The sequence below is a fragment of the Octopus bimaculoides genome, chromosome 4 (assembly GCF_046866305.1).
Source record: "Octopus bimaculoides isolate indiv1 chromosome 4, ASM4686630v1, whole genome shotgun sequence".
Classification (NCBI taxonomy): domain Eukaryota; kingdom Metazoa; phylum Mollusca; class Cephalopoda; order Octopoda; family Octopodidae; genus Octopus; species Octopus bimaculoides.
The window spans coordinates 16,974,419-16,986,970 of NC_142931.1; the positions used below are offsets into that span (position 1 = coordinate 16,974,419).

General features: G+C 36.6%; 1 protein-coding gene across 3 annotated transcripts in view; it reads left to right on the forward strand.

The window, feature by feature from the left end:
- LOC106875197 (reelin) overlaps window positions 1-12,552 on the forward strand; it is a 221,159-nt gene that overhangs the window by 56,056 nt on the left and 152,551 nt on the right. For 2 of the 3 annotated variants that reach the window (XM_089350383.1, XM_014923240.3), the window contains exons 7-10: window positions 2,803-2,854; window positions 4,157-4,256; window positions 6,992-7,295; window positions 9,511-9,662. In XM_089350383.1, the coding sequence (XP_089206509.1) occupies window positions 2,803-2,854; window positions 4,157-4,256; window positions 6,992-7,295; window positions 9,511-9,662 (608 nt within the window). Of the gene's footprint in view, window positions 1-2,802; window positions 2,855-3,776; window positions 3,961-4,156; window positions 4,257-6,991; window positions 7,296-9,510; window positions 9,663-12,552 lie in introns of those variants that run through there. The other variant, XM_089350384.1, reaches the window with a different exon arrangement.

Genomic DNA, 12,552 nt, shown 5'->3' on the forward strand with positions numbered 1-12,552 from the left:
CATATTCACCAAGAGCATATCACTTTTTCAATGATTGCGCTACAAATATAATGGACGCTTGATTTTGAAATTCCCATCTCTCCACTCCGTTGCTGAAAAGATTTTCTTGAACTCTGAGAAAACGTTTCTAGTACTTTTTCTTACTTTGTGGAGCTTATCAATGACTGCAATATTCCGGAACATTTCTTGCAGACATTCATAACCGTTCCATGAGCTTCAAACTTATCTCATTAACTCCCTCTTAAACTGTCATTGCACTTCCATTGCGCTTTCAAATCTCAAGTAGCGCCTTAGGGTAAATGCTCTTGTTGAAATCCATCTGTTATCCCTCATTTCTAATGGGTTCAATATAAAAACAAATAACAATTGTATGTGTTATCAGCTATTAAAGTCTGTATGCATTTTGGTGTATGCGTGTATTATTAATGTTTGTTTTTATATCCAGTTTTGTATAAAAGCAAATTTAACATTTAACTGAAAGATTACTCAATACTTTTTAATAGAACATGTATTTATTAACTTTTCCACAGAAAAGGTCGTCGACCTTTTCCTCATAACATATATATATATATATATAATGATTATCATATATTATTGTGTTTGTGTAAATATATATATATAGGATTTGCAAAGATATACATGTATGCATATATACATACACAGGTGCCAAGACAGACGCGGGCCCATGCATGTGTATGTGCGTGTATTTGTGTACACATGCATGTTAGCTTGTTTCCACAGCCATTGTTCATTGGTGCTTGTTTTTATTCTATAGATGTCTTCATTTGGTGCTTCGTTTAAGTAGAATCCAAATGCTCTCCTACGTAGGAATTTTATCACTTTCACTTTGCATCTGTGTGAACATTCGCTGTTTCCATGTAAGTTTATGCATATATTCGTGCCTTTGACGTAAACGGACGTGATATATCTGTTAGTTTTCATCAGAATATTTATGTCTAGCAATGGAGTCAACACTTAGCAATACAATGACTCCATTACGAAACATAAAACATTCACATAGATATGTAACAGTTATATCACGTCCATTTACACCAAAGGCACAAATATATGCGTAAACGTACATGGAGACAGCGAACTCTTCTGCGCGCATATTGAGATACAGTTTGTCCTGGTCGCGTTTGATTGATTGATTGATTTGATTGACAGATAGGTATTCAGATAAATAGATAGTGGGCAGACAGACAAACAGATAGACAGAAAGATAGATAAACAGTCACACAGATGGTTGATCGTGTATTTTTCTCAGGCTGTTCACAATTTGAGAAGGTTGCATGTGCAGACGATGACCACATTAAAGTTTGTATTTCCAAATATCTTATTAACCTGCATCGTTACATTTATACAAATGTACATTCAATAGATTAATTGATAAACGTTCAATAATAATGATCAGGAATCTTCTACATATAACTTGCTGGATAATGTAATAAAGGTAGTGCAAGGAAATTAATCACTGCATATAATTAAAATGTGTTGCTGGATATTACAAATAGAAGTTTGTGTCTTTTGTTGACTACAATATAAGCACATAATTTGAAAATGAAAGAGGAAAAGGTAGATTCCCCTAAACGGCTTAGCGGCTTTCTGGTTAGGTTGAATTTCCTAGTCTTTTTATAATTGTTGACCATATTATAGAAATTTGGACCAAACTATTTGGCGGGAAAACTGGCATATTTCTTTGAAGATTGCCGCCTAATTCATAAGACAACCAGTGATGGTTGGTCGAGCCATAGATGCTTAAGCGTTTATACCTTTTATGGCGACACTTTTACTTTTATGAAAATATCTCGGTTCATAGTTCTAGACTGAGTAAAACTAACTTCTGGTTCAAATCTCAGCCGGAGTCTCGCCACACTAAGAAACCTTGACCCAAGTGGATTGCAAGCACAAAATAACAACAGACGAAATAATCGCCTCGTGACACCAGAAACAAACCTCTGCCATGGATGAGATGTTTGAACAGGTTTATTTCTGCTTTGGTGGCAAAAGACAAACGATACAACTTCTTGTAAAGTACTCTTCAGCAAATTTTCCACGATAACAATCTTCTAACGTGGGTTTTGGCTGCTCTGTACATCAACCAAATTGACTGTTTCCTTCTTTAACCCATAAAGCGCTGGGATTTGCATTTACATAGCATGGACTGCTGAGCACATTTTATAAAAATGGGACTGCCATGCACACATAAAAAACAAAAAATAGTTTAAATATCTTCTTAGTGGCAAGTTTTACATCGTCTGAAAAGTCGTTAGTTGAACTATTAGTCTTCTTGCATTCTGGAGGGTATCAGAGCGTTTGAGTGACATTAGACCCCAACAAACGCCCATAAATTAAATGTATGTATCTGGACCACGATCGTGGCCTGTCGACCTGTGCCTGACGGCCACGATCGTGGCCCGTCGCGCTTTATGTGTTAACATACCTTCAAATTGTGTTTGTCCCATGCATGCGTGTGCACACACACACATACACTCTCCTTCTCTCTCCTCCCCACTTTCTCACTTTCCAAAATGGCCACTTTGTATGGTCCGCATACTCCACACGCCTCATACCAGGCCATTAGCCTCTCCTAAATATTCGTAGATAGTCATTCATCTTATCCATCTTTTTAGTGTCTTGTCTGGAATGCTTGCAACACGCGATAACGATGTGTGTGCGCGTATGCGTGCATGTACTACAAGAAAATATATCACAGAAAGATGGTTACTTTTGTGTTGTTTTCGTATGATCTTAAGGTAGCAATTTCTCTATTTAACTTTAAGTGGTTTCTTTGCATTGCAGGTGACAATACCTTTAAACATTACAAGTGCAGCAGTTATCCAATTTTCACTTTGTAAGTATTTCTTAATCATTTCTTTTCTCTAATTTTCTTTGCAAAAGAAAATTTTAAAGATTTTAAGGTCTTTTGTTTTCGCTCTTAATTTTCCGATTCATTCTGTCCTTCTGTGTTGTCATAACATAAGTTCTACCAGGTCGTTTAAATAAACTATCTGATATTCCAAGAGATATCTATTAAGGGTTGTGATATGTATGTTCAAAACGTTCCCAAAAGCGTCCCGAAACAATGAATGGATTTGACAAATAACAACTTGGTTTATTCTGAAAGCTTATAAAATTTTACACGCATTAATAATTTAGCTAAGTTGGAGGTATCGAGCTGGCAGAATCATTAGCACACCGGACAAAATGCGTCCTGAGTTCAATAATTTAGCTAAGTTGAAGGTTTCGAGCTGGCAGAATCGTTAGTACACTGGACAAAATGCGTCTTGAGTTCAAATTCCGCCGAAGTCGACTTTGCCTGTCATCTCTTTCGGCGTCAATAAAATAGGTACCAGTCGAGCACTAGAGTCGATACAATCGGCTTACTCCTTTCCCAAGAGCTTACTGACCTTGTGCCAAAATTTGAAATCAATATTTATTACTTCATGAAGCTGGCCACTTACACAGCAGTACCAAGTCAACTTTGAGGTGGTTCCTTGATTGTTATTTTAGTGATGTAACTACATTTTTTCTAATAGGTTTCGCAGGTTCTGAACTATTTTAACAAGATTACAGTATCATTTAATACATAACATTAATATCATCATCATCATTTTTTAATGTCCATCTTCTAAATGGTATGGGTTGGACGGTTAAATAGGATTCGACGTATCCGAGAATTGCATCGTGTTTCGTTGCCTGTTTTGGTATGGCTTCTATAGTTGGTTGCTCTTCCTAACACCAAACACTTTACAGAGTGTATTGGACTTTATACTAGATGAGAGGTTTTAAGTCTGACGAAATTGGTGAGAACAGAAAGTTTCTAGCATCAGAGGAGCTGCATGGTTATTTATATTCCAGAAGACTGAGTGATCCACCATATATATATATATGATAATATGACATGCACACTTAGCAGGCCCGTCACCTGGGACCTGGAGGTGCTTCAGAATATTCTAGGTGGGCACTAATTTGCATTGTGGGAAGATTTTTGTAAACTGTATTTTCTAAATCTGAAGATGCACCATTGAATAGTGAAGGGACATTACCTTAGCGATGGAAATGATTTTTTATGTGTAGGTAAAATACAGCCCCCGTTGAAGTCAAAACAAAATTGTGTTATTTGCTTATTGCTTCTTCTTTTTCTTACATTCAGCTTCTGGAAATTGTACTAATGTCGGCCCTGTTGACAATGATATTGTGTTTTCCTATGGTATTAATGCCTGTTCCAATTGGGTTGAAATCGAAAGAATTCCGTAAGTTATATTTTTTTAAATATACTATAATTTTCAACACCAAATCTAGTTTCTTTGTTTTCATTCTGAATTATAACTCCAATATATAATGGTTTATTGACTTCCTTCTAAAAAAATTAGATGTCAAATAGTTTCAAGAATTTTGTTGAGTTCCTCAAACCTGGTCGTCTTTTATTTCAACAAATTTGGAAATTAACAGTAACATCATTTCACCAATCCAGCTAATATATTTTTTTATTCTCATTTTCATTTTCTCTAAATTATCCTGATCTCAACTATAATCTGCTTCCTATATTTCATGAGAGGGATCTAGCATTAATTTTGCCGACAATATGAGTTCGTTTTATATCTTTGTCATTTTATATTTGAATTATTTACCTTGATTTATTGTGTGCAATATTGTGGCGATACTACTTTGTACAAATTGAGCCTGTTTTGGGTTTTACTTTTCTTTTTGTACTTGTTTCCTCAAATTAAATCCTATTTTTGTCAGTTATAATTACGAAAACCTCAACTACTTCTTGAACTGATAGTCAACTGCAAAGCGGTGCAGTATAGATTCTTCAAATCTATAAATTTCTCGTAATTTCTCTATTCAACCTTATGGATAAATAAACAACACATTCAGGCGTGACAGTTCAGATTGAATCGTCAACAGGTGAATTTTCAGATTCTGGTTTATCGTATATAATATGCCACGATGTAATGAGTTATTTAATAAGAAATTGAAGGTTCAGACTTGAACTTTTGGGAGGTAATATTTAATCACTGGCATAGCTGTGGGAGGGTCCGCCTCGGGCGGCACTTTTCATCCTGTTGTAGGCTATTGCTGTAGACAATATGTGCTTTTTGTGAGGTCCGGAGACAGGAAATGGAAGGGCTGCCCCGAGCGGCACGCACTCTGGCTACGCTAGTGTGTTTTATTGCAGGTATAAAGATGTTAATAATATAAAAATATACGAAACTTTATAGGAAATTCAAAATATGTAACTATTGATATAACTTAAATGTTTTTTCTTATACGATAGTTTTGCTATATTGTGAAGATGACAGGACGGATTAAAACTTAATAAGTTAAAAAGCCTCTTAACAAACGGAAGCTAAAGCGACTTTTTAAACACGTGGTCAGAGCATAATAGTTTCTGCTCCTTGAAGCAAATGTATATGTGTGTGTGTACTCATAACTATTTAATTTATGTGGTTAAATATGCAATAGAAATATATATCTATGAGAGGGAAAGAGAGATAAGATAGATGCTTAGTCAATGGAACAGAAATACTGTGTTGTGGAATCAAAATTTATAGCAGCAAAGAATGAACGTAAATAACTTGTTTTCAAACCAGAAAAAATTATTTCGTTCAGAAAATGCTGTGAAAGTGTCTTGTGAGTTAACCTATTCTACAGAAGCTGACCCCAAGTCTATGGCTATTTAAGAGCCATTGAGCATGTGTAATAATACAGATTACCATGGCTACCAGTGAAAGAAGACTGAACAACTTTTGACTTACTTAATATTGGTTCAATAGACTACTTATTTCTAATTAACTGAAGTTTCTGATCGATAAAATAACACGCTCGACGGCGGTGAATCTAAATTGATCCCATATTCTGTTTAATCTGCTAAATGTTCTGGTTGATTAAAATAACTCTGAAGAACTCTTGGATACACATTGATCAACTCACACTTCTGGAAAACTGCAGCCTTTTTTTTTTTTAAGGCACGCCAGAAAGAAGCACTCAATGTGCAAATATGCCAGTAGTAGTCGTAGACTCTGGTAAAAGTCATGGCCTTGTTGGAACAGATGTATTAGATATTGGTTTCAAATTTTGGCACAAAACCAGCATTTCGGGGTAAGGGTAAGTTGATTACATTGCCCCCAGTGCTCGACTGATATTTATTTTATCGATCTCCGAATGGATGAATAGCAAAGTCGATCTCAACGGCATTTGAACACGGAGCGTGAAGACGAATGAAATGCCGCTTAGTATTTTCCCCGGTGCGCTAACGATTCTGCAAGCTCGCCTCCACACAATGACTACTCAACTTCATTTATACCCGATGTTGAAGATACAACAATGTTAAAAAATGATAAGGCCAGTATTAATTTGATAAGAAATCACGTCTTATTTTGAATCTTGTAGACTACCAATTCATATTTTCCTCTTAAAACTATGAAAAAGTATTAAACAAGGCAAATTAAAACACGTTCCACTGAGCAGTAGTAAATAGGCTTCCCTTATTGTCATAGTACGTAAATCAAACGGAGATTAGCGCATCTCTGGCGACTATAAGATAAACGTTAATCACAATTTTTGTTCAGACTCTTATCCAACCTCCAATATTGAATCTACCTTTCAATCATTAACTGGGATAAAATATGATCCCCGAGGTGTTTATTGTCAAATGCAAATAAATAAATATTTTAAAGAAATCTTGGACATTAATACTCAGATCGATTTGTTGAATTGAACACAAAATCTATACAGAATAAAAATTCAAGAACTATTTTTCAGTGTGCAACAGAAAAAACTTAGGGTGAGGGTAATATAAAAATAAAATATTGGATTTTTTCCTTTTGACCGGCACATAGGAAAAATAATTTTTTGTAACTAAACACTTTCAAATTTCGTATACTGGTAGAATGTGTCATTTAAAACATCATTTACTCTTGGCGTTTTTAAGAAAATCCTTTTAAGAAAATCTCTAATATTTATTTCATTTTTTTAATTTTAGAGCACCAAACAGTTCTAAAACTATAACACATCTTGTAAGAATACCTGTTGAAGCACGTCAAAATGATGTGTGTTTAAGCTGGTCACAGGAGCCAGTTACATCTGTAGAAACTCAAGTAAAAACACAGGTTCTAAAAAAGAAGGCAATCACTCTTCTTAAAAATATAACTTTAGCTCACACAAACTGTTGGGCAATGGACAACGTGTTGATACCAAATTTGGCATATACACCTACTAAAATTGAAGAGACTTTTGAACCAATTTCAACTGATGATTGGCTTTTCTTTCCAGGTGCAAAACTTGGGGTAAGTCATCTTTTCATGTTTTACATTATTATTATTATTATTATTATTATTATTATTCAGTAGTTTTATTTTCGTAGCGTGCTTTCACTTCACTACTGAGCACAGCTCTGTGTGCCTTGGGTATGTGCTGTGGTTTGCTGTGGTGTTCTTATGGTTACTGTATTGAAAGTGTTTTGCGTAGGATGTGTGCAGTGCCCAGTAGTGCAATTTTCTGTATGTTATATATATTTGTAAGTCCTGATGTTTTTGTTATGTATTTGTCTGAATATTTTTTTTATTATACCTAAGCCACCTACTATGATAGGAATTGTTTCTGTTTTTAGATTCCACATTCGAGTTACCTCTATTTCCAGGTCTTTGTATTTTGAAAGTTTTTCCATTTCTTTTAGAGAAACGTTGTCATCTGCTGGTATTGATACATCAATTAGAAAGCATTTTTTTTTCATTATCTTTGACAACTATATCTGGTCTATTTGCCTTAATTTCTCTATCTGTATGTATTGGCATATCCCAGAGTATGGTTGCTTTCTCGTTTTCTGTGACCTTTTCTGGCGTGTGTTTATACCATCTTTTTTCTGTTGTTATTCCATAGTGTTGGCATAGCTTCCAGTGTATATAGGTCCCAGCTCTGTCGTGTCTATGAATATATTCCTTCTTAGCCAGGACTGGGCAGCCAGAGATAATATGATTTATTGTTTCTTGTCCATCTCCACATATTCTACAGTTACTTGTTATGTTTCTTTTCATTATATGTTTTTGGTAATTTCAGTCTCTGCTTTGAGTCCATTGCTGGGATTTTTCTCTGTCTATTTCTTTTGCATATAGTTTAGCCCAGCATTTACCATGTAGGGGTTTTTCTTGCCATCGTTTTATCATGGTCCGTTGCTGTTCTAGTTTTAGTTTAGATTTCATTTGTTTTATAGCTTTTGTTGTTTCTTCTTCTTCGTATTTGTTAGGTAGATTGATTTCTTGTTTGTATTTGTCAGCTTCCTTAAATACTGAAAACAGTTTTTTGTTTTGCTCGTGTTTATTATTATTATTATTATTATTATTGTTATTATTATTAAGGCAGTGAGCTGGCAGAATAGTTAGCATGCTAAGCGAAGTGCTTAGCAGTATTTCGCCTGTCGTATGTTCTGAGCTCAAATTTCACCGTGGCCGATTTTGCCTTTCACCCTTTCAGAGTCAATAAATTAAGTACCAGTGAAACACTGGGGGTTAATGTAATCGAATAGTCCCCTCCCCACAATTTTCAGGCCTTGTGCTTTTAGTAGAATGGATTGTTATCATTATTATTATTACTATTATTATAGCAAACTGCCAGAACTCTTAGCATGCCGGGCAAAATCCATTTCATCCATCTTTACATTCTGGGTTCAAATTCTGCCGAGGTTGACTTAGCGCTTCATCTTTTCGAAGATCAATAGAATAAGGACTATTTGAGCACTGGGGCTGATGTAATCAACTTCCTCATCCCCTCAGAATTGTTGGCCATGTGCCAAAAAATTAGAAAGAATTATGATTATCATTTCTATTAAAGCAGCTGACAAAGTCATTACTGCACCAGACAAAATGGTCAGCAGTATTTCATCCATCTTTATGTTCTGAGTTCAAATTCCACTGAGGTCAACTTTGAATTTCATTCTTTCAAGGTCAATAAATTAAGTACCAGTGAAACACTGGGGTTGATGTAATCGACTAGTCCCCTCCCTACAAATTTCAGGCCTTGTGCCTATAGAAGAAATTATTATTATCGTTATTATTTTTATTACTATCATTATTAATCTTTTAGGGGTTGATAAAATAAGTACCAGTTTCGTACCAGGGTCGATGTAATCGACTAACCCTCTCCCCCAAAATTCCAGGCCTTGTTCCTGTAGTAGAAATGATCACTATTATTATTGAAACAAAGCCCACAGTCTTTCAGAGCAAAAGAGCAAAGTCTGAATATAAAGTTAATTTTTCAAACAAGTGAAAATTAATAGGGAATACAAGAGCATAAGTAAAGGTCCCAAACCAATAGATTTGTACATGGGAAGTTGGCTGGGATTGACAGAAACATTGGTGGATGAAAGCTATGCATGAATAAAATTAGTTTGGAAGAATAACCATATCACAGAGATAGTATTCATATAAAGCAAAAATTTTGTATTTCTGTTTCTTCATTCTTACATTAAAATTATAGAGAAATATATGTTTTTAATTATTATTTCAGCATAAATGTCGATCACAAGGGGATGCTATGTATTTCGACAGTAATCAACAACATAGCTATGTCGTTAGTCAAGATGTGGATCTTTCTGACTTCTCTCCTCACCAGGATTTAACATTGGTAGAAGACTTTGAAGGGAATATTACCAGAACAAAGTAAGGAGCAGAAAGCATGTTTTTCTTTTTTTTCAAAGCCTTCTAGTTTTTGGCAGTGGAATAATATTTGGATACTGTCTATATTGAACAGAAGAAATTCAAGATTATAATATTCCTTTCTAATTAATTATTTGATGCAAACCTTTTAATATATAAAACAGTAGTAACTGGAATAGTTAACGTTTATTATTCAGATTTAAAAAGCTACAATTTCAATGATTTTCTTTGAAATCAATAACATAATCGATGTTATCCAGGTAATTTCATGTGTGCAGACAGTAACTTGGTTTGAGATGTCTAGAAAAGAATTAGCATATTTCTATCCTGTATAAAGAATACAGAAGTATAACATTTGCAGTCATTAATTTCCAACATCAGTTAGTTTAATGGTCTATGTATATGCCCCCTCCCCCTGTGGAGGCGCAATGGCCCAGTGGTTAGGGCAGCGGACTCGCAGTCATAGGATCGCGGTTTCGATTCCCAGACCGGGCGTTGTGAGTGTTTATTGAGCGAAAACACCTAAAATGCTCCACAAGGCTCCGGCAGGGGATGGTGGCGAACCCTGCTGTACTCTTCCACCACAACTTTCTCTCACTCTTACTTCCTGTTTCTGTTGTGCCTGTAATTCAAAGGGTCAGCCTTGTCACACTGTGTCACGCTGAATATCCCCGAGAACTATGTTAAGGGTACACATGTCTGTGGAGTGCTCAGCCACTTGCACGTTTATTTCAATGAGCAGGCTATTCCATTGATCGGATCAACTGGAACCCTTGACGTCGTAAGCGACGGAGTGCCAACAACAAATATGCCCCCTAACCAACACAGGTGCTCAAAAAACATCCTGATCTCCACACACCCACACACACGTATATATATATATACATATATACGACGGGCTTCTTTCAGTTTCCATCTACCAAATCCACTCACAAGGCTTTGGTTGGCCCGAGGCTATAGTAGAAGACACTTGCCCAAGGTGCCACACAGTGGGACTGAACCCGGAACCATGTGGTTCATAAGCAAGCTACTTACCACACAGCCACTCGAGACTGTTTCCCTAAATACATAAGCTAACCACTATGCATTGTTCAACCTGCAAGCTCTCCCAGCTTTCAAACTGCAACCAATCATTTTGGAACTTTGTCAAAAGGGCCCTATCAACTTACAGAATCCTCCTTCCCTCCACTTTTCAAGCATGATGGTTTTGTAGACTACACCCACAGAGAAGTTTTCTACCTTTACTGTCAGCTTTACTTCAAATCTCTACTGTACACACTAAGTAAATGTCCATCTCCTCCACCATTATTTCTTTCTTCTCCACCAGGTTTGCCATCCTTTAAACATACATTTAAGTATAAAAGCTCCGCCAGTTGCTTCAAGTCACCAACCCTCACAATCTCCCTTGAATTACCTTCAGTACTCTCCAAAGCCAGTTCCTCTCTTCACTCTCTCCCTGTCACTCCAGTGTGTTCCATTCCCTGAAGGACAGCCCCTGTGACCCTGCAAAGCATCATCCTGTCACATACTCACTTCCAGCATTTCAAATGCAATGGAGGCAGTCATTAAACAACAACCTTCTCTAACATCTTTAATCTCTCTTCTGCCTTTCGAGTACCAGTATGGCTTCCATAAAACCAGATCTATCAGAAACCTACTAGACTGTCACTTAACAGTGGGACTTTAATCTCAAGAAAGTTGGGACTTTAATCTCAAGAAAGATGTGAATTTGCCATATCCTGATTTGTTGCCTTCTCATAAAATCACATGCTAATAGAGCTCTCTCCAATCCAATGTCTACCAATTCTATTATACCACAAGGCTCAGTTTTTTACCCCACACTAATCCTCAAATACACCACTTTCAACAATGCCTACTCTGATGACATTACCCTTCATTCTTTCTTAACCTTTAACATCCATACATCATCCACATGCAACCGAGGCATTTCACATCAAACCTGTACTAACTCCATCAAGGGACCTTGGAAACACAGCTCAATGGGATCTTACCAATTTTATCTCCTTCAATATCTTGAAACAATCACTACACAATGAGAAATTATCACACATACCCACCCATACCATTAAACATGAGCAACGTGCAGCTAGAACCCACCAAAGCTGCTATAAATGTTAAGCTTCACCATCATTGAAGATCACTTTTGGCAAATTCACATCTTTATCATTGTAAAGACTGAAGGATCAGAAAATCTTTCACCTCCCAACTACTACTAACCCTCTTCAAAGCTTTGGTGAAATTCACAATGGAGTACTGTTCCCATATTTGGAACTGTTACACACACATATACACATGCTCATGCACACACACACACACACACACACACACACACACACACACACACACACTTATGCACGCATGCACTCATGCACACACACATGCATGCATGCACACACACACACACCCACCCACATGCACACACACTCATGCACACACATGCAAGACTTTCATCGAAAGAAAGAGCCCCCATCCTCTAAATCAGTGGTTCCCAAACCTTTTTGGGCTGCCGCCCCCAGGCCACATTCCTAGTGCTCCCACCCCAAATAACCACCACAAGCACAGACTTCTTTCTGAAGCAAATTCAAAACAACTTTGTTTCACAAATAAAACTTAACCTAATGAACCCATTATTTTGTTGCTTTTACATGAATCCCCACCCCATTATCGCCCCAGTTTTTACATGAATCGCTACCCCATTATTGCCCCACTTTTCTTCACCGCCCCCTTGGAACTTTCCACCACCCCCAGGGGAACAATACCGCCCACTTTAGGAACCACTGCTCTAAATGATTGGCTTGAAATCACTAACACTCCACCCTCTTTCCCAAAAACCTGCTATCTTGTCGCTACTTTTTCTATTGTTCCAACAAAG